Source organism: Microtus oregoni, unplaced genomic scaffold, assembly GCF_018167655.1.
Source record: "Microtus oregoni isolate MIOR12 unplaced genomic scaffold, Mior012 000008F_ref0000371, whole genome shotgun sequence".
NCBI lineage: Eukaryota > Metazoa > Chordata > Mammalia > Rodentia > Cricetidae > Microtus > Microtus oregoni.
Window position 1 is genome coordinate 37649122 of NW_024543067.1, and position 23072 is coordinate 37672193.

The window sequence follows — 23072 nt, forward strand, 5'->3', positions numbered from 1 at the left end:
GCCACATCTCAATCCCCAACAGCACCAAGGTGACATAAATGCACAGGGTCATATCCAGCATTTTCTAGTGGGTTCTCTCAGGCCTCGGCACCAATAGCCACCTTCCCAGTCAACTGGTCCGGGACCTCGGGTCCTGGGGTTGCAGGTGTTTGCCACACCCAGTTTATGCAGCATGGGGCTGGAAGTCAGAGCTTCCTGAACCAGGCTCAATTTCCACTGATACAGGGTCTCGCTGGTCAGCCCAGCCTGGCCTTGAACTCAGGACCCTTCTGTTTCACACTCCTACCTGCCGGATGATAGGTGTACGTACAGTTTTTTGGTTTGTTTGTTTTTTTAACAATGCTGGACTGGAAATCACACATTAAACTAAGCCCTGCCGTAGAACTGCAGTCTGAGTCGCATTATGCTCTTTTCAACAGCAGAAACACTTCCCAAATGCTTGACACTGCTTCTCCAGTGGACACGGACAAGGGTCAGGGCTGCAGAGGACACTGGTTCCACCGGAAGAAGCCATGTGGTGGGCTTCCAACACCTGTAACTGCAGTTCCAGGAGACACTCCATGTGCTCACACAACACCCACACACATAAAGTAAAAAAATGAAAATTGAAGCTGGACGTGGCTTGTGCTTTTGATCCCACCACTTGAGAGGCAGAGGCAGGTGGAATCTCTTTGAGTTTGAGGTCAGCCTGGTCTCTATAGTGTGTTCAAGGACAGCCAAGGTTATGTAGAAAATCTGTCTCAAAAAGATACATGCATGCACACACTCTCATGAGCACACATATGTACACAAACAGAAACATACAAATCAATATTTAGAATAAGAAGCTACGTATTTCTCATGTAGCCCAGGCTGCCCTCAAACTTGGGTCCTTTTGCCTCCACGGAATGCTTGCTAGGTGAAGAGGGGAGGAAGAGGGAGGAGAAGAGGAAGGACAGGCTGAAAAAGACAAGGAGGTGGAGGGAGACTGAGGGCCAAGAGCATGGCTGTCAGGACTCCGGTCCTCCCCATCTAGTTTCCCTCTGCCTCAAACAGCACTGAGCCATTGGCATCCAGCACCTGGAACTGTTTATTAGACATTGTTGCCAGTTGCAGGATAGAAAGCTAGACAGAAGAAAAACAGTGATCACAGATCCATAGGGACAGACCCTGCCCATCTGGGGACATGTGTATACCCAACCCAGTGGACCAATCTGGCAACTGTTGCCCCTCCCCAGACCCCCAGGACTTTGGCATAATGCTGATGGGGGGAGGGGCTGAAGACAGTAGAGCCCCTCAACCCGAAGCAGGAAGTCTGATGAGTGCTGGGGACAGGCTGGAGGAGAGGGGACATGGGGCAAGCCAAGGGTTGGGATGTGAGGGGCAGCAGAAGTGAAGGAAGTCAGGAGCTAGGAACATGGTGTCTAGGTTTCCTTTTCTGGAGAAGGGCCCACAGAGGCCTGCAGGCCAGTGGCAGTGGCTGGGGCAGGTCACGCACTGATGTCTTTCTCGTTGCCCGCTTTGGGGACGGCTTCCAGCAATGGGTCCCCGGGGCCCGCCTCCTCCCCCTCCTTGGCCTCACCAGACTTGGAGTTGGGGACCCAGAGGCCAGAATCGATGCAACGTTGCATGTGATACTTGGCATCCTGTGAAGATAAAGCACAAGCAGGTGAGGCTATGCCAGCACCATGGCAGACCCACTGTCTCCGGCACCTCCTTCCAAGGTGGTTCAGCACCTACTCTACCCAGAATTGGCTAGAAGAACAACAGAAAGGACTGGTACTGTGGCTCAGCTGGTAGATCACTTGTGTTCCTGAGGCTCTGGGTTCCATTCCAGCACCACAGAAGACCAGCTATGGTGGTGTGCACTTAGGAAACGGAGGCAGGAGGGTCAGGAGATCAAGGTCATCTAGCTACACAGATATCTGAGGTCAGCTTGGGCTACATGAGACCCTGTCTCAAAAAAACACATACATGTACACAAAAAGGAGTAGAGGTAGCTACTGAGTAGGTGGCTCAGCAATTAAGAATGCTTTCCCTCGCCAGGAGGTGGTGGCACACGCCTTTAATCCCAGCACTCGGGAGGCAGAGGCAGGCGGATCTCTGGGAGTTCGAGGCCAGCCTGGTCTACAAGAGCTAGTTCTGGGACAAGCACCACCAAAGCTACAGAGAAACCCTGTCTCGAAAAACCAAAAAAAAAAAAAAAAAAAAAAAAAAAAAAAAAAAAGATTTCCCTCAAATCATTAAGACCAGAGATCAGATCTCAGCACCAAAGTAACAAAACAAGGGAGGCTTCCTTTTCCTCAGAAAACAGAGGCAGGAGATCTGTGAGTTTGAGGCTAGCCTGGCCTAGATTTCAAGTGCACACTCCCTAAGCTGACCAATGCTGCAACCCATTCGCTGTGAAGCACAGCTGTAAACAGAAAGGATCCAGAAGCTGGAAACAGACAAGATGGGGCCATGTCTCAGCAGACATTTATCTGTGGTGCTAGGCACAGAGTTCAGGGCTGCACAGCAGCTTTCTAAGTGTCTACCACTGAGCCACAGTTTGTCAAAAAATTAGTTTTTACACTTCTTTGTTTGGCAGTGCATGCACATGGAGGTCAGGGAGAACCTGTGGGAGCCAGTTCTCTCCTCCACCACGTGGAGAGAACCTGTGGGAGGAGTTCTCTCCTCCACCAAGTAGGTCCCAAGGATGGAATGTGGCTGTCAGGCTTGGGGGCAGGCACCTTCTTCTGCTGGGGTACCTTGTGGCCTTCACTTGCTTGCTGAGGCAGGTAATCAGAATGGAGCCCACACTGGTCTCAGCTCACAAGCCTCCCGCAGCTTGAAGACTGTGGCAGAACACCTGTTTCCTAATGAACTCTGCTTCTCTTTCAAACCATTTTATATGTATGGGTGTTTTGCTCACATCTCTGTCTGTGCACCAGCTGCATGCCTGGTGTCCACAGAGACCAGAAGAGGGCACAGGATACCTTGGGACTGGAGTTACAGGTTGTTGTGAACTGCCATGTGGGTGCCAGGAATTGAACCTGGGTCTTCTAGAAGAGCAGTCAGAGCTTTTAACAACCAAACCATCTCTGTACTCCTTCTCTTTTGGTTTTAGTGACTGGCATTAATGTATCCCAGGCCTCAGCATGTTAGCAGACCTCACTCCTCGTCCTGAGTGCTGGGACTGCAGGTGTGTACTTGCCACTTGGCTTTATGCAGTGCTTTGGACAGAACCCAGGGCATCCTGCATGCCAGACAAGTGTTCTGCAACTGAACTGTAGCCCCAGTCCTGGCCACCAAACTTTTCCTCTTTGTTTTTTTGAGACAGGGTTTCTCTGTATCTGATTATCTTGGAATGTGCTCTGTAGACCAGGCTGGCCTCCAACTCAGAGACCTGCTTACCTCTGCTTCCCAAATGCTGGGATTAAAGGTGTGTACCACCACCACTATTTTGATTCTGTCATAGAGTGTTGGTCATAGAGACTCTTGAGGTTGTAGCACAAAGAAGCATGGGGGCTGCGGGGGGCAGCCTTTCAATTACATTTGTTCTACAAATGTAACTGGCAAGTCTTCCACTGCAGTCTGTAAACTCTGTTCTACATATGCATTTCCATGGGAATTCTAGAATCCCTAGTACTGGTCCTGTGTATAGAATGTTTCCACAGATAAGAAAACTAAGGTAGCTAAATTAGAAGCCAGCTGACAGAACTGGCAACAAACCAAGTTGGATGCCTGATTCAACAATCATCCAAATTCAAACCTGATTTGGATGTCTGGCTCAGTGGTAGAGCCCATGCCTAGAATCCCCCAGTGAGGGGCTGGAGTGTGGCTCAGTGGTGGAGCCCCTGCCTAGAATCCCCCAGTGAGGGCCTGGGGTGTGGCTCAAAAGCAAACTGAGTGTGTAGGAAGCATTGGATTACATTATCAAGAGTCACTGAAAAGAATAAAAGGAAAAAGCTCAACATTCACTACTGATGACGAGTGTACAGCAGGTACTCAACAAATCGTGCCTCTGTCAGGAGTGCGGGGCCTCTCCTGTCTTAAGAGAAGCCCAGGAGGGACACTATCCTGAGTCCCAGATGTAGGAGGCAAGGACTCTACCCCTGAGCTACACCCCCATCCTTCTATTGTCACTCCAAGATAAGGTTTCACTGAGCTGCTCTGGCTCATCTTGGCTTTGAACTTATAACCCTGCTCTTAGCCTCTTGAGAAGACAGGCTTGCACCCCTAGGCCCAGCCAAGAGGGCTACTCCTCTCCATCTTCTGCAGAATCTTGGGGACCAGGTCTAGAACACAAACAGCCTTCAGGACCACTCATGGGAACTCACAGTAGGATCCATCTTGCTGATGGCGTCTTGCAGCATCTGCACGTCCTTCACATCAAAGCATTTCTGCAGGTCCTGGGGTACAGAGGGGCAGAGTGAGGTATGGGGGAGGGGATGGAAATGCTCACAGATCACTCCCCTCCTCCAGAGCCCTGGAGAGTCGCACCTCGGGCAGGGACTCGTAGACCTCCACGGGGTCCAGGCCACCAGGGCCCAGCCTCTTCTTGCGCTCCTCCTCCTCATATTCCTTCATGGCCTTCTCTATACGCAGCTTGGCGCGGCCCCGAACACGCTCCTTAAAGGCCTCCAGTTCATACTTGAAGCCCTCCATGTACTGGTGGTCGGCGGTCTGTGGAAACAGGTGGGTGCTGTTCACTGGACAGTTGACACCCAAGTGTTTGGGGGTGAGGCCTGTCTGCAGCTCTTGGAAGCCTTCTGTGGCTCCCTGAGGCTTTTCCTGAACTCCCCATGGGCACCTCAAGGCTTTGCCTTGCTCTCCTGTACTGCGAGCCCCTTCCTACTACCTTGTGGCCCATCTACTGATGGCCAGCTGCCTGGCCAGCCAAACAGCGCAGGCCTCGTACCACACCCACAGGTGTCCTTCAGCAAGGTCTTACAGGCACCACAGTTTTGGATTATTCTACTACCCTGCCCTGCTCTCAGGAGCCCCAAATCTTTCAGAGGACCATGTTCAGTTCCCAGCATCCACATGACAGCTTAGAAACACCAGTGATTCCAGCTCCAGGGATCCAACACCCTTTTCTAGCTTCTGGAGACCCCTGCATGCACCACCAACAAGAAATAAAGGAATACCCGGGCGGTGGTGGCACACGCCTTTAATCCCAGCATTTAGGAGGCAGAGGCAGGTGGATTTCTGTGAGTTCAAGGCCAGCCTGGTCTACAAGAGCTAGTTCCAGGACAGTCTCCAAAGCTACAGAGAAACCCTGTCTCAAAAAACCAAAAAAAGAAATAAAGGAATAAATATAAGAACAAATCTTCTAACAGGGTCAGCAAGGTAAGGTTCAGTGGGTGAGAATATTTGCCATGCAAGACCAACAGCCCAACAGCATGTTTGAGCACGGGAACCCACATAAAGGTGGAAGGAGAGAATCAACTCAAACAAAGCTGTCCTCCTATCACATGGGCCCACACACACATCATACATACTATACAGACATGTCTACACACATATATACACACCACACACATATACATATATATCATACACATACACAATCTTTTTTTTTTTTTTTTTTTTTTTTGGTTTTTCGAGACAGGGTTTCTCTGTGGTTTTGGAGCCTGTCCTGGAACTAGCTCTTGTAGACCAGGCTGGTCTCGAACTCACAGAGATCCGCCTGCCTCTGCCTCCTGAGTGCTGGGATTAAAGGCGTGCGCCACCACCGCCCGGCTCACATACACAATCTTAAAAATAAAAAAGAGCCAGATAAAAGCCGGGCTGTGGAGGCACATGCCTTTACTCCCAGTATTCAGGAGGCAGAGGCAGGTGGATCTCCATGAGTTCGAGGCCAGCTTGGTCTACAAGTTCTAGTTCCAGGACAGACTTCAAAGCTACAGAGAAACCCTGTCTTGGAAAACCAAAAGGAAAGAAAAGAAAAAGAAATGAATGCGATGACCATATTCAGTCACTGTGTTCCCACACCACCCTGAGCCCTTCTCATAAAAGATCTGACCCCAGGTCCCTAGTCAGTGTGGACACCTGGTAGTACAGGAGCCCATACCTTGATCTTGGTGAAAAACTGCCGGAAGCAGGCGCGGGGGTCGACCTTCAGGCTCTTGGCTAACTCCAGGATGAACTGCATCACCATGGTCTGGTGAGCCACCTGTTCCATCAGCGCACACTTCTCCTCCACTTCCAGGTCGATGCACCAGATCACCAAGTAGTTGGCGGTCTCCTCGCACACCAGGTGGACGTTGTCCGACAGGTACTTCTGGCTGTCATCCCAGCGGTGGAGCATGCCTGCGGGGAAGGATGTTGCAGAAGCCACTGGAAGCCCTTGTGTGGTCTTGATTCCCAGCTGGAGCCCTGCGCAGGAACTTACCAAAATGTTTGATTTGTTTTTCGTACTTCTCAACGAAGGTCTTGTGCTTCTGCTCTCTCGCCTCCTCTGAGTCCTCCTCTGCCTTCTCAGGCTTGGTATTGACCATGCTCTGTGACAGGGCGAGAGGGCAAGTGGGCTGGGGCAAGGCACGGGTGCGCCCGGGGTGCGGGGGCCGTGGCCGCCGCGCCCATCCTGTCCACATCGGAGGCGGTGGTGTCGCTAAGTGCATCAAGGTGGCAGAGGCGTGGCCGCGGGCCTTCGGGCAGATCAGAGGGTATGGGTGGGCTTCACTGAGCTCCACCAGCCAATCCCAAGCTCAACCTGTCCCCCTTGTGGCTTTGCCTGACTCTCACTGTCAAAATTCTCCTAATTTACAGGAATGGGGAGATGCGGGGGGACCGGGGGCCTTCACAGTTCACTAGGTCTAGCCCCCACCATCAAACCATGCTCAACCCACATCTGACTACACTCGCAGTGCTCTCGCCCGTGTCCCACCTTGCTGAAGCCATCTTTGCTGAGGGTGTCCACGTTCCAGGGCATGCTCTTCTCCTTCTTGCGCATGTCCTCCAGCTTCTGCTCCCAGCTTCGCTCCTCCTTGCGCAGCTGCTGTGCCTCAGCTCGCAGACGCTCAAGCTCCACTTGGCCACTGCCCTCCGCCACTTCCAGCTCCTTCAGCTTGCGCTGGCACTCAGCTACCTTGCGTTTGCATTCACGGCAGCCCCGGTCCAGTTCCTCCTTCTCCTTCTGAAACTGCTCCATGCGCTCCACTCGGGCCTGTAGGCAGGGACATGCAGCAGTTGGTCACTTAGAAAGAACAACTTTGGGAGCCAGGCATGGTGGCGGTCACCTTTAGTCCCAGCACTTGGGAGGCAGAAGCAGGTGGATCTCTGAGTTCTACAAAGAGAGTTCCAGGACAGCCTAAGTTACACAGAGAAAAAACCCTGCTTCAAAATAAACAAACAAATCAAAATGAGAGAAAGAGAGAGAACAAACAAAAGAACAACTTTATCCCCTGACCCCTGTCTAGCCCTGGGGTTTCAATCTCTGCACTGGATACAACCCCAGGATACATATGACCAAAGTCTAAGCCCTGGCCTCCCAACTTCCAGCCTGGTGCCCGGATGCCACATTTTTAGTTTTTTGTCTCATCAGCATCAACTTCTCTATATAGTTGAGAATGAATATAAACTCCTAATCCTGCTGCCTCTCCAGTGCAGGTGCAAGGTAGAGCAACAGGAACTGATCATGAGGCGAGTAACTCAGCAGTAGAGGCCTTGCTTAGCATCTTAGTTTGAAAAAATAGCTTTAGCCGGGCGATGGTGGCACACGCCTTTAATCCCAGCACTCGGGAAGGCAGAGGCAGGCGGATCTCTGTGAGTTCGAGACCAGCCTGGTCTACAGAGCTAGTTCCAGGACAGGTTCCAAAGCCACAGAGAAACCCTATCTCGAAAAACAAAAACAAAACAAAACAAAAAAAATAGCTTTAATCAATCTATCTATCTATCTATCTATCTATCTATCTATCTATCTATTTATTTCTGTGTGTGTGTGCTCACACAAAGAGAAAATGTAAGGGTTCTACCGTGTGGGTGCCAAAGATTGAACTCAGGTTGTCAGGTGTCACCCACTGAGCCATCTTGCTTTGTTGTTAGCCCTACTTACCATCTTAAGACACCTCGGGGCTGGAGAGATAGCTCAGAGGGTTAGGAGTACTGGCTGTTCTTCCAGAGGTCCTGAGTTCAATTCCCAGATTCCCAGCAACCACACGGCAGCTCAAAACCCTCTATAATGAGACTTGATGCCCTCTTCTGGCATTCAAGCAGACAGAGCACTGTATATATAACAAGTAAGCAAATCTTTTTAAAAAGACATCTTGGGGGCTGGAGAGATGGCTCAGAGGTTAAGAGCACTGATTGTTCTAGAGGTCCTGAGTTCAATTCCCAGCAACCACATGGTGGCTCACAACCATCTGTAATGAAATTTGGTGCCCTCTTCTGGCCTGTAGGCACACATGCAGACAGAACACTGCAAACAAAATAAATAAATAAATAAATCTTAAAAAAAAAAAAAAAAGACATCTTGACTGCACCAGCACCATAAACAAAACCAAAGAAAAACCCAAGTGGCCATCATGGAGTACTCAGGTGACCAAGCACTCAGGGAGGTTGAAGTAGAAGACTGAGTACCTACCAAGCCAGCCTAAGAACTCAGGAACACCTGTCTTGAAATAAAAGTTAAGGCCAGGTATGGCAGCAAATGCCTTTAATCCCAGCAATGGGCAGATGGAGGCAGATGGTGGATCTCCATAGGAAGTTGGAGACAATACAGGAGATGGCGACAGTGAGAATGCTTTAGGAGGGAGACAGTTCCCAGGGAAGAACACTGTGCAAGGATAAGCCTGAGTTCAGGTCCCCAGCATTCAAGAAAAAAAGTATGCTGCCTGTAACCTCAGCACTGTAGGGAGCAAAGACAGGAGGATGGCTGGAACTTGTTGGCCCTAGCCTGGCTCCAGGTTTAGTGAGACCCTGTCTCGAGGGAATAAGGCATAGAGTGATGGGGCATGACCCCGACATCCTCCTCTGTCCTCTGCATGTGAACCCACACTCTCGCTCACACACGACAACAAAGTCCCCTTCTGTAGTAGCCCTGGCCTGTGTCATGTTCTCCTAGGGCTCTAAGGTAAGCGCCTCACTAGCCTGACAGCGGCAGGAAGCTGCCAGGCTGCTGGTATTCTGGACATTCTCCCTAGTGTCCTCTGAGTAGCTGCCAGGGAGGCTGAAGCTAAAAAAAAAAAAGTGGGGTGTGTGTGTGTGATGGTAACAGCTGTCACCTGCCCAACCAGGCTTACACCTTCCACATGGCAAGGACGGCAGCAGGCGGACCCAGGCACAGCTAACAGGGTGGAGAGAGTGTTCCTTACAGAAGGGACACTGAGGGTCTCAGAATTTTGACACCATAAAGCTCACTGGAAGGAGCCAGAAGGAACTCCACATGGCACATGTCTGGTCACAGAGCCTAGGAAGTGGGGCTGGGAACTCACTTGCCCCTTTCTCAAACCTCCACATCTGTATTTTCTGGTGGTAGCTCTACCAGGGGCTGCACCCAGTGCGCCACACCTACGCTACAAGCGGCCTTTTCGTATTTCATAGTCTGACATGGTTGTCTCCTTACATCGCTGAGGCTGGCCCTGACCTCACTCTACATTGTTGAGGATGGCCTTGAATTTGTGATCTCCTGCCTCAGTTTCCCCAATAGCTGGAAAAATAGGCCTACACCACTGGACCAAGTTGGGATTTTTTAAATTTCACTTTTTAGTTCACCATGTATGGTGGCAGGAACAGTGTGTGTGGAGTGTGGAGGTCGGAGGACCTTGCTGACCGGTGCCCTTACTGTTCAGTTTTAGACAAGGGCTCATATAGCCCAGGCTGGCCTCCATTTGCTACGTGACCACAGACAGCTTTGAATGACAACCATGCACCTATCATGTCTGGCTTCAAATATGTTTGGAAACCACAAGGCAGACCTAAACAGTGATGACAGTAACTATTACTCCACAAGACACATCTCAACAGCGATGACAGGAAATACTAACCCAAGGGAAACCTTGCTAAATACTAGGAAACTTACACCAACCCTCTGGGTCACACAAATCCTACCCACGTTCTCAGACTGAGGCACTGAGCAGTCGAGCAGAGCCTGCAAGACACAGCACATCAGGACCACAAACTGGGAACACAACCTGTCGGGCTTCTCTGCTCAGAGCTTACGAATCCAGCCCCATCACAGATGGATGCAGGAAGAGCCTGTCTGTCCTCTCCCATGTGCGGGTGCAGAAGACCCCACTTCTCTCCTGGGGATTACAGTCACAGCAGTAAGACAGGAAGCAGGCTCTGGACTAGTCAAAGGAGGCCTCCTTCCTACCTAGCAGCCCCCAACTGTTTTCCACGTTGTAGGAAAATGAACCTCCTCATACATCAGAAGTAGGTGCTCCCGAGGGGGTCTTCAGGGCTTCCTCACACAATGCTGAGAGGATGGATGCCGTGCTGGCACCGGTGCCATGTATTAGTGGCCTGCCTGGAAACTGGATACATGTGCACGTGGGGTAGAGAAATTTGGGGAAGATGGGAAAGGACCTTCTAAGAGGTTCTAGATAAACAGTCAGGAGCTACCTATAGGAAGGTGAAGTGCAAAAGTCCTAACTGGAAAGGACCTGCCCCCAGCTTGAGAGAATAACAAGCTAAGGAGCCAATGAGAGGACACAGTAGGTAAACGCCTGCCTCCAAGCCTGAAGACCTGTGTTTGATCCCCAGAACCCACATGGGAGAAGTTATCCTCTGATCTCTCTGATCTCTGTATCATGGCATACACAGGTACATTTACACAGACATGCATATACACAAATGAATAAAATGTAATTTAAACACAGAGTATACTGCTGGGCGGTGGTGGCACACGCCTTTAATCCCAGCACTTGGGAGGCAGAGGCAGGTGGATCTCTGTGAGTTCGAGGCCAGCCTGGTCTACAAGAGCTAGTTCCAGGACAGGCTCCAAAGTTACAGAGAAACCCCGTCTCGAAAAAACAAAACACAGAGTCTAACACACACAGGTACGTAGACATAGATGCTTTGATTTGGGAGGGTAGGTTAGATCATCTCTTTATGGTGTGCTAGGGATGGGATCCAGGACCTCCTGCATGCTTGGCAAGTGCTGTCACCAAACCCCATCTCAGACCACCCTTAGGTCTCGGCAGTACACCACTGTCCTGGGCAATGATGGGCATAAAGGAGAGGAGTGGAAAACATGGCTCAAACACACTTGGGATTCTAAGGTCTGAATCTGCGGGAATCTGTTCTGGACAGATTTTTAAGAAAATGTTTATAATCTTATTTTATTTGCTTGGTTACTGATAGAATTCCATGTAGCTCACATCAGCCTCAAACTTACTATGTGGCTGAAGGCTTTGAACTTCTGATATCCTGCTTCCATCCCCCAGTGCTGGGCTCCAGGGCTGTCCTACCATGGCAAGCTTTTAAGCAGTCCCGGGGCAGAGAGCAAGGCAATGGCACACAACTGAGTGTCAGCCTATTTGGCTTTTGAGACAGTGTCTCATGTAGTCCAGGCTTGCCTAGAATTTGCCATCCTCCTACCTCCATCTCCCAAGACCCGTATTTACAGGTGTGTGCCACCATGCTTGGCAGTAAAGTGACATTGGTATAAGACACAGGAGGTCCCCAGTTAAGTTGGGTGATCTGAACCCTGGAGAAAAGCCAGTGAGGCTGGAGGGGACAGGATGGGTTTGGGGTTCTGAGTTTGGTGAATTTCTTTCTATCTTTTTTTTTTCTTTTTGGATGTTTGTTTTTTGAGATAAAGTTTCGCTGTGTAGCCCTGGCTGTCCTGGAACTCACTTTGTAGATTGGGCTGGCCTCGAACTCACAGGCCTCATTGTTCCCTGAGTGCTGCCCAGCTCCCAGTTTGATGAGTTTTCAGTGATGACCAAAGTTCATACAGAAGCCAAGGTGGACATGATGGGGGTCTAGTTACTATAAAAGAGCAGAGGATGTGGCCGGAAGTTGAGTGGGTGGGGTTTCCTGGAACAATGGGAAATAAGAGTCTACAGGAGGTGAGAGTAAGGAAGGGCACTGGAATTGGATGGTGGGCAGGAGCGGAGCTGGAAGTCAAATGAGGAGAAGGGGGCTCCAACAGTTAAGTCCTAGGTAGGACCGAAGTCCCTAGTGAGGCTCTGCTCTATAATCCAGGGAAAGGGGTCCTGGGTAGCGGAAACCCAGCTGAAAGCTAAGATCGGGAGATTAAGGGTAGGATGCAACCTTATTCAGTCTGGGGGGGTCGAGGGTGTCTCTGGGCCTTAATGGAAATTCATGCTTAAGATTGTGGGAAGTAGATGCACAATCAAATCAAAAGTGTTTTGCATCTATTCTAGGGGGTGAGGAGAGGCCGAAGGGAGACATGCAGTCAGAGTGGATGCAAGGCTAGGATAAGGGAGAACCTAACAGAACCTGAGGTCTGAACTCCGAGAAAGAATTCTGAGGAAGAAAAAAAAGTTCCACACAGGTCGATGGGGACCCCTACACACAAGAGTCAGCACTGGTGGACTGGAGACTCTGATGAAAGTATTAAGAGCTGGTAAGATGGGGCAGCATGGGCGCTTGTGGCAAAACTGAGGTGACCTGAGTTCCATTCCCTGTTTCAACGTGGTGAAAGGCGAGGCCTGCCTTCTGCCAATTGTCCTTTAATCTACAAACGCATGCTGTGCCGCACGCACACGAGACACACACAATAAGTAAGCTAACAAATAAACTAAAAGAAACAGCAGAGGCGGGTGGTAGGTATATTCCTGTAGTCCTGGAGTGGAATTTAAGGTCCAGTCCCACACGACCCCACATGATAGTGCACGTCTTTAATCCCAGCGCTGGGGAGGCAGAGGCAGGCTGATCTCTGTGAGTTAATGGCCAGCCTGGTCTACATAGCAAGTTCCAGGCCAGGCAAGGCTATAGTGAGATCCTGTTTCAAATTAAGAAAGAAAGAGAGAGACAGGGAGAAAGAGAGACAGAGAAGAACCAGATTGTGGAACAAGAGGCTCCAGATGTCAATAATTGAGGTACCCCACACCCTAGCCTGGGCCAGGCGGCCAGGGTAAGAGGTCAGAACTCTAGAGCGGGGGTCCCGGGAGTGGGGGGGAAGGGGAAGCGCGCGCACAGCCCCACCTGGTGCCGCCAGCGGAAGAGGCTGGCCGTGTCGATGTTGGGGTGCGTCTCGTCCTCATCGTCCGACACCTCGATATGATCCCAAACGCTGTAGTCCACCATCTTCGCCTCGGAGGCCCGGATTGGCTCCCGGCTCTACACACGGCCGGGCGCTGAACAGGGACCCACAAGGGATAGAGAGTCCGCTCGCGGAGCCCCGCCCCTTCCGCTTCCGGCCCAGAACACTGCGCATGACAGCCCCGCCCCAGCATCCGCGCCTGACCTCACGTCCTTAGCAACGGGAGTCGGCGGCACTGACAACCAGCAGTGATTCTTAAAGGGCCAGGCTCACGTGGTGAGGCATTATGGGAGTTCCCGCCGAAACCCAACTGAGCTCATTTGGGAACAAAAAATGTAGTTGCCTAGGGTTTGGTGGCCCGCGGTAATCCCAACACTTGCGAGGCTAAAGCAGTTCTAGGCCAGCCTGATCTACATAGTTCCTGGCCAGCCAGGGCTACACAATGAAACTGTGTCTCAAAAAATCAAAATTGGGGGCTGGAGAGATGGCTCAGAGGTTAAGAGCATTGCTTGCTCTTCCAAAGGTCCTGAGTTCAATTCCCAGCAACCACATGGTGGCTCACAACCATCTGTAATGGGGTCTGGTGCCCTCTTCTGGCCTGCAGGCATACACACAGACAGAATATTGTATACATAATAAATAAATAAATAAATATTTAAAAAAATCAAAATTGGGGCTTCAGGGGTGGCTCAGTGGTTAAGAGCACTGACCGCTCTCCCAGGGAACCCGGATTTTGTTCCCAACACCCACATGGTTGCTCACACCATCTGTAACTCCTGCCTCAGGGGATCTTATGCCCCCCTCTGGCCTCTGCCTACACTAGGTCTGCGTGTGGTGCACAGACATACTTGCAGGCAAAACAGCAATATTCACTATGTTTTTTTTTCTTTTTCTTAAAAGGATCTTTACTCTTAATTTTTTTTCCCGAGTCAGTGTCTCACTATATAGCCCTGGGTGTCCTAGTACTCACTATGTAGTTCAGGCTGACCTCGAACTCACATATCTGCCTGCTTCTGCCTACCAATGCTGGAATTAAAATCATGCCCCACTACGCCAGGTCTGCCCTTAAAAATTTTTTTAAAGTTATATTTTAGGAACTGAAGAAATAGCTCAGCAGTTAAGAGCACTGGCTGCTGTTCCAAAGGACCCAGGTTCAATTCCCAGCACTCACATGGCAGCTCACAACTGTAGCTCCAGCTCCAGATTTAATGCCTACATGCAGACAAAACACCAATACATATAAAAATGAATAATAAGTTTTATAAAATTACATTTTATTAATTGTGTGTATATGTACACATGTGAACGTCAGGACAACTTGCGGAAGTCAGTTCTCTTTCTCCATGTTACAGCCCTGTCCTTGCTTCGGGATCAGAAGTGGATAGTCTTTAGACTCTAACACCATTTCGCCCCACTTGTAGGCAGGAACCTCAGTACCTGCAGCCCTCTGGAATCATCCAGAATCCCCCACCTGAAGTATCTCCTTTCACAACCTCTGGGTGTCGCTGATGTCTAAACCAGCGACAGCGTTACCAGTTCTGAACTCAGCGGGAATTGGAAGGCACCAGCGGGGGCTTTCCTCACCATCTGGGGCTACCCACAGCCTCTTCCAGCTCACCTGAGCCCCCTGAATTTCTGCTGGAGTTTGAGGAAATCCAGTTTTTCTGAGCTTCAGATACTTCCCATGTTTTGATACAGGATCTAGAAACTGGCGCTGCAACCGAGGGCCAGCATTATGTCAGATTGAAGGGTGCTATTTGAGATGGGGTCTGGTGGAAAGAGAGGAGCATTATACATATGGCCTGGCGGGGGGGAGGTCCTCTTCACAGCTCGGGAACTGTTGGAGAGGGACTGTCTGGAGCGAATAAAGGTCTGCAGATTGGGGGGTGTCCCCGTTCATGGGGACAGTGGTGGGACAGAGGGGGAGAAGTGGTGGGCGTGAAAGCGTCTTCCCGCTATGACCCCTCCCCATCTCGCTTATTCAAACTCCATAGTGGGCGGGGGCGGGGCTGAGGGAGCCCCGTTTTTCTTCCCCTCCTCCCCCAGTTTGGCAATCCACCACACCAGCAGTGGTCTATCCCAGCCCGGGCACGCGCATGACGGACCTATACCCGAAGGGTCTCCCATACACCTACGCACACCAGCAAACAAAGAGTCTGGACACTGGTCCCCTCCCGCTGTCCCGACCCCAGGTCCGAGAGGGCGGGCCTCCTCTCTCCAGCCCCTTTTCCCAGCAAGGTAAGTTCTGGGGATGCTAGCTATGTTGGGAAGAGGGGGAACCCGACTCCCGGGAGGAAGGACATTAAGATCATGGGGTTCCCCTAGCTCTCCATGAAAGCTGTGATCCCTCCACCTATGCCTTGGTACGTTCTTGTTGGGTCTCCATCCCACCACTGACTCTGTATGTGTGGTGTGGTGTGTGGTGTGGTGTGTGTGTGTGTGTGTGTGTGTGTGTGTGTAGGAAACCCTGGCTGTTGAGAATTTTCTGGTAGGTGAGGGGATGTTCCCCACTAGGCTTCTGACGATGGGGGTGCCTAAGTGGCAGGGGACCTGGGCCACGGCTCCCGGAATTCTCATCAAGCATTCCTAATCTGTTACCGGCTGTGTCCAGCCCCTGGGGTCAGGGAGAGACACAGCCCCGAGTTACTGAGAGTCGTTTCTCAATCTCAAATCCCTGATAACCCACCTTCCCCACCGGAGACCCCTAGAGGCTGTTGGTGGGAATCCCTACCGCCAACACCTTTCCATCTCAAGGATCCCAGCGGTCCTTGGGTATTTCTGAGCTTCTATTTCTTCAGCTACTTATAGGAGTAACTACAGGCTGAGACTAAGGTAGACCAGGAGCCCAACGTGCCTTAATTTTTTCCTTCATTTCCTTGTTATTTCATTCCTATTCCCTAACTACGTACTGTAAATGCCAGCCACTTTGGCCAGACAGTAGTTGCAGCAAAGGGGAGACACTTATAGGTCCCTGTTTCTGGTTGGCCAGGGAGCAAGATCCGCATATAAACAAGTCTTTGTATATGAACTTGACCATCACAATGGAAATTCTGCCAGTAATGGAGGTGTTGAATGCCTGACCTCAGCACTTGGCAGGTAGAAGCAAGAAAGAGGATCAGGAGTTCCAGGCTGACAATGGCTATAAGGGGTTTGAAGCCAGCCTAGGTTGCAGGAGATCCTGTCTTAGAAAACAAAAATCTGTCTTGGGATGGTAACTCTTAACTTTAATCCCAGCACTCTGCAGGCAGAGGCGAACAACTATAAGTCAGGACAGCCAGGAACACATAGTGAGACCCTGAAAAAAACAAGTTCTGATTAAGTGAAGGAAATTAAAATTCAGACTAGATCCAGATAATTGGGCAACAGGAAAGAGGGTTATCGTGAACCAATTAGTCACTCCCCCCCTTTTCTTTTCGAGTCAGGGTCTCACATAGCCCCTGATCCTCCTGTCTTTACCTCCGCCCCCCGTCCCAACTGTTGGCATAACAGATCCTAGTCATCCTGACTTGCTGTCTTCCATAGGAGTTGAATCTTTTTTTTTTTTCTAGACAGGGTTTTTCTCTGTGTAGTCCTGGCTGTCCTGGAACATGCTCTGCCTGCCTGCCTCTGCCTCCCCAGAGCTGGCACTAGAGGCTTGCGCAACCACTGCCCGTGAATCATCATTCTTATAAAAATGAGGAAGGGGCCACCGAGATGGCTCAGTGAGTAAAGGTGCTTGAGACCAAGTTTGAAGATCTGAGTTACATCTCCAAGACTCGTGTCTGTGTGTCCACTATAACATGATGACTGTGCACGGCCATCTTCCCTTCCCCACATAAATAAAGAAATGTCATTTTTTTCCTTTCCTTTTTTTTTTTTTTTTTTTTTTTTTGGAGACAGGGTTTTTCTGTGTAGATCCTGTAACTTGATTAGTGGGTTGTTTCTCTCCTCCTACCACGCTGGTTCCCAGGCTTGAGCTCCAGTCTCAGCAAGCACTTCTATATATGTTAAGTAAGCCATCCCGCCCACTGCAATCCACATCTTTAACCTCTGGGAAACACCGCTTCCTGCTGCAGCCACGCACATGATCCCAGCAAGCACACGGCAGGGTCACGCGGCCATCTAGCTAGCCTTATGCCCAGTCCACTGACACCGTGCTTTTCTGTCCATTCTGTAGTTTGCATAGCTGTCCTGAAGCTGAGATCAGATCTCAACTGCACTACACATGTCTGGCTAGTCGGGAAGCTGCATGCAATGTAAACACAAGTGTACATGGCTGTGGAGGCCTGCTTCAGCTCTAAAGGTAGAGCAGAAGTGTGAGCAGATGCACTGGGCTATGGTGTGAATAAGGGCTCCACACATGGGGACTGGCTCTGCAATAACACAAGAAAAGGACAGTTGATAATAGTTCCTTCTGGTGCCCTGCAGTGCAGTGGTTGAGGGCAAATAGTACCTAACTGCCATGGAGACCTGTGATCCCAGCTACTCAGCAAGCAGGACACACACGCAAAGCCCAAAGCAGCCTTCTGTACATCAGGACACATGTCCCCCACCCCCCATTCAGGGTACTGTCCCGAGAAGGAAGCCTTGGGATTGTCAGTGTTCTTCTCTAGCCTATGTTTGCAAAGCTTTATATTTGAGTGGACAGAGCTTGATGTGGCAGCTGACAACTTTGATCCCAACACTCAGGATCAGAGTCTGGTCTACAGGCTGAATTCTAGATCAGCAAAGAGGTCCTGTCTACAAAAACCACTGGCATTTATTTGGACAATAGGAGGGGGCTGGCTGCCTATAAATTGTTCTGTGGCCCCTGCATGTGGGCAGTGAAACCCACACACACTCTTACAGTTTACACACACACACACACACACACACACACACACAAATAACAAGGCAATTTAAAATTTAAAAGTTAACTAACAACAGCAGTAGAAAGGGATCCAGGAAGAACACAGAGTGTCTTGAGATACTTTCCAGGCGGCAAGAAGAGCGTGTGCAAAGGCCCTGAGGTCTGGACACTTTCTGAGTGAGGGACAGTGAGGAGGCTACTGGGGCCAACCTCTCTGAATGTCTTATAGTCTCTTGAGTACATCTATAGCTCTATGAAGCAAAATTACTATTTTTCTTGTCTCTCTGGCTATCCTAAAACTCACTCTGATGTATTTTTCATTGTTTTTTTGTTGCTGCTGCTGTTTTTGAGACAGTTTCTCTGTGTAGCTTTGGAGCCTGTCCTGGAACTCACTTTGTAGACCAGGTTGCCCTCAAACTCACAGAGATCCGGCTGCTTCTGCCTCCTGAGTGCTGGGATTAAAGAGGTGTGCTACTATGCCCGGCTCTAATAATTACTGTTACAGTGAATAAGAAGATGACCAGCGTTTTCTGAGTGCCTGAAGATGTGTTCAGAGCATCCTGTGCCTTGCCTTGTTTTATTTCCACATCCACCTCGGCATATGTGAGTGCAATGGTACTTTATTGTTATTTTATTTTTATTTTTGGTTTTGGTTTTTCAAGATAGGGTCTCTCTATATCTGGATGTCTTGGAATTCACTTTGTAGATCAGGCTGGCCTCGAATTCAGAGATCTGCCTGCCTCTGCCTCCTGAGTGCTGGGATTCAAGGCGTCCACCACTGCCTGGCTAACTAAACGGTACTTTTTTGTTACAGATGAGAAAACTGAAGCCCAGAAAGACTGGATGATTTATCCAGGGTCACACAGCCAGGAAGTGGCAGAGGGAGGGTTTGACGGTAGCCGTGCTGGTCTGATTATAGAATCCAGGTGTCATACCACCAGCTCTGTTCTCTGTGGGACTGGACATATTTATCCATTTATTTATTTTGCAGTTGAGCATTATTTTTTTTTAAAAACCAACTATCTTGTTTCATTTTACATACCAATTCCAATTTCCATTCCCTTTCCCTCCCATTCCCTCACCTTCTGCCCATCCCCCCCCATCTACTCCCCAGAGAAGGCAAGGCACATTGTTCCAAGGAAGGACCAACGCCCTCCCTACTATATCCAGGCTGAGCAAGGTATCCATCCGGAGAGAATGGGTTCCAAAAAGCCAGTACAAGCAGCAGGGACAAATCCTGGTGCCACTGCCAGTGGCCCCTCAGTCTGGCCCAGCCATACAACTGTCACCCACATTCAGAGGGTCTAGCTTGGTCCTATGCTGGTTCCTTCCATGTCCGGTCAGAGCTGGTGAGCTCCCAGGTAAGTGAGCTCAGCTAAGTTGTTTTAGTGGATCTCCCCATTATGGTCTTGATCTCTTTGCTCGTATTTTCACTCCTTCCACTCAATTGGACTTTGGGAGCTCAGCCCAGTGCTCTGCTGTGGGTCTCTGCCCCGTCTCCATCAGTTGTTGGAAGGTTCTATGGTGACATTTAAGATAGTCATCAATCTGTCTACAGGGCAAGGCCAGTTTGGGCCCCTCTCCTCTGTTGGGACTGAGTATGTTTAGATGTGTACATAGAGAGAAAAGCTGCCTTTCTTTCTCCTTTTCTCTCTTCCTTCTTTTCAGAACCTGCAAAACTGAACCCTGTTACCGGACTCTCTTGTAGTGCCCCTCCCTCCCTCCCTCCCTCCCTCCCTCCCTCCCTCCTTCCCTCCTTCCCTCCCTTCCTTCCAGAGCCTTCAAAACTCAGTGTATTATCAGCCTCTCTGGCAGCTACACTCATTCCTTCCCTTCCTTCTTTCTTTCCGAGCCTTTAAGTGTCAAAACTCGGTGACTAGAGAGATGACTCAGCAATTCAGAGCATTTGCTACTCTTGCAGAGAACCCAGGTTCAATTATCAGAACTCACATGGCAGCTCACGACTTCCTGTAACTCCAGAGCAGTTGATGCATGCACCTGGTACACAGACTACATACAGACAAAACAGCTACACACATAAAATGTAAACAATAAATCTGACGTCCATATGTGTGCCCAAGTGAATGTACCCCCCCACAGGTTCACACAAATGAACACCAAAATGAAAACAGAACATCAGCGCCAGATGTGGTGGCGCACACCTTTAATCCCAGCACTCGGGAAGCAGAGACAGGCAGATCTCCGAGTTCAAAACCAGTCTGGTCTACATAGTGAGTTCCAGGATGACCAGGGCTACATAGCAAGACACTTTCTTGACACCCCCCCCCCCAAAAAAAACAAACTATACTACCAGACTTTCTTGAAAGTTCTTCCCTCCCTCTCTCCCTTCCTCCCTCCTGTCCTTCCAAAGCCTTTAAAACCCAAAACTGTACTATCAGAATCTCTTGCAGTTACACTACATTCTTCCATCCCTCCCTTCCCTTCCTTGCTTCAACAATCTTTAGGTCTGTCTGTTGGAGCACAAGGAGTGGGTGTCATTTCCACATACAGTCAGAAGATATTCACATTCAGCTCTTTTTTTATCAAGTTTTTTTTAAAGATTTATTTATTATATCTACAACATTGTGCCTCGATGTATGCCCGCATGCCAGAAGAGGGCGCCAGATCTCATTACAGATAATTGTGAGCCACCATGTGGTTGCTGGGAATTGAACTCAGGACCTCTGGAAGAGCAGCCAGTGCTCTTAACCTCTGAGCCATCTCTCCAGCCCCCACATTCAACTCTTCTAACAGTTCTTGCATCAATGTCTCAGCCATTGCAACAAGACAAGAAAAAAAAAATAGGAAGAATTTATTTTGCTGTTCTATAACATGGAGGGGAAATGACAGTGCACAACCATGTCTGACTGAGCACCATGGCACTTGACTGTGGTCTTAGAAACTTGGGAAACCAAGGCAGAAGAGCTTTTTTGTTTTGTTTTGTTTGGGGGACAGGGTTTCTCTGTGTAGCCCCGGCTGGGCCTGGAACACACTCTGTGAACCAGGCTAGCCTTGAACTCACAGGGATCTGCCTGCCTCTGCCTGCAACCTGAGTATTGGGACTAAATGTGTGTAAACACCACCACCCGGCCTCAGAAGGGCTTCTCCCCCCACCCCATACAGGCTTTGGAGCCTGTCCTGGAACTAGCTCTTGTAGACCAGGTTGGCCTCGAACTCGCAAAGATCACAAAGATCCGCTTGCCTCCCGAGTGCTAGGATTAAAGGTGTGTGCCACCACCGCCCAGCCAGAAGGGCTTCTTGATCCTAGGAGCTGGCAGCCAACTGGACAACACAGAATGATGTTGGTTCACATCTGTAGCCTCAGCACTTGGCAGGTTGAGGCAGGAAGACCATCCTGGGATACATATCAAGAGTTCTCTTTCTTACACCACAGCACACACCACATACAAAGCAGGGAGGATCTTATACCTTAGTAGTGGCATGCTTGCCTGGCACGCAGGAGGAAACCCTGGCATTAATATGTAGCACAGCACTGCCCCCAATAATCTCATTTCTGAAAGACTGGAAATTATCTCAATGAGTCCCAGCACACAGAAATAACTGGGTGTGGTGGGTATAAATAACACATAAAAAATAGAGGCACAGGGGCTGGAGAGATGGCTCAGTGGTTAAGAGCATTGCCTGCTCTTCCAAAGGTCCTGAGTTCAATTCCCAGCAACCACATGGTGTCTCACAACCATCCGTAACGGGGTCTGGTGCCCTCTTCTGGCCTGCAGGCATACACACAGACAGAACACTGTATACATAATAAAAAAATAAATAAAATATTTAAATAAAAAAACGAATTCTTTAAAAAAAATGGAGGCACACTGGGCGGATGGCACACGCTCACCACTCAGGAGGTAGAGGCAGGCAGATCTCTGAGTTTGCAGCCAGCCTGGTCTACAGAGCTAGTTCCAGGGCAGCCAGGACTACACAGAGAAACCCTGTCTTGGAAACAAACAAACTTGGAGACAGGAAGATCTGGAGTTCGAATTCAGTCTGGACTTCATAGCAAGTTTGAAACCAGCTTGGGCTATGTGGAATCCTGTCTGGGGGAAAAAATGGTAATCTCTTTCTGCTGTCCTATACCAGATGCTCTATTTTTCTCGAGACAGGGCCTCAGTATGAGTCTTGGCTGGCTTGGAATTCACTATGTAGACCAAGCTGGCCTCACACTCACAGAAATTGATCAGCCATCAGCCTGCCTCTGCCTCCCAAGGGGTAGGATTAAAGATGTGTCCCACCAAATCTGGTTCTGATATTCCATTTTTCATTTTGGTGTTCATGTGTTTGTACCCGTGTGTGTGGGTGCATTCACATGAGGGTGCATATGGCAGTCAGAGGTCAACAATAGATGTGTTTCTCTATTGCTGCCTGCCTTATTTTTATTTTAGAGACAGGGTTGCACTGTGTAGCCCAGGCTGTCTGCCAACTCACAGATGAGATCCCGTGTCTGCCTCTGACCACAAGGATTAGAGGCTTGCAGCACAACACCTAACATATTTTTTGAGACGGGGTCTCTCACTGAACTTCAAGATCATAATTTCTCTAGGCTGGCTGGTCACTGAACCCCACGATCCAAATATGCACCTCCCATACCAGCATGGAGAGTTAGAGGTATACCCCACCCCACCCAGCTTTTACGTGGGTACTGGGGATCTGAATTCCGGTCCTCATGCTTGCATAGCGAGCACTTTTCTCATTCCATCTCAGCCCAGGCTGCAGGTGATATTCCAGTGTAGGCAAATTATGTCATAAATGTAACACAGCAGCACTGTGGCCCTCCCTGTTACAGAAGCAGGAGAACAGGAGTTTCAGGGGCTTGTAATCTTATTTGAAGCAGAAACCTACCAGATGAATGCCTATAATCCTAGTACTCAGGAGGCAGAGCAAGTGGATCTTTGAGTTCAAGACCAGTCTGGTCTACATAAAAAGACCTTGTCAAAAATTCTGGATATGTCTCAGTTGATAGCGCGCTTGCATAGCATATTGTGCAGTCCTAAATTGGATCCCTTAAATGGGTTTGGTCTTGCAAGCCTGTAATCCCCGGCACTGAAGTGGAGGAAGAAGGACAAGATGTTCAAGGTCACTGGGAGAAGTCTGAGG

The 23072-nt window shown here is 49.7% G+C and overlaps 1 protein-coding gene across 1 annotated transcript; it reads right to left on the minus strand.

Annotated features, from left to right (window-relative positions):
• Positions 1-1051: 1051 nt before the first annotated feature.
• On the minus strand, positions 1052-13286 carry Cdc37 (cell division cycle 37, HSP90 cochaperone). Its single transcript, XM_041656722.1, has 7 exons — positions 13078-13286; positions 6851-7129; positions 6356-6464; positions 6035-6273; positions 4462-4644; positions 4299-4370; positions 1052-1625 (listed from the first exon to the last, which is right to left on the minus strand). The coding sequence occupies exons 1-7, from the start codon at positions 13177-13179 to the stop codon at positions 1470-1472; spliced, it is 1140 nt and encodes a 379-aa protein (XP_041512656.1). The 5' UTR covers positions 13180-13286; the 3' UTR covers positions 1052-1469.
• Between the last annotated feature and the right edge of the window lie 9786 nt (positions 13287-23072).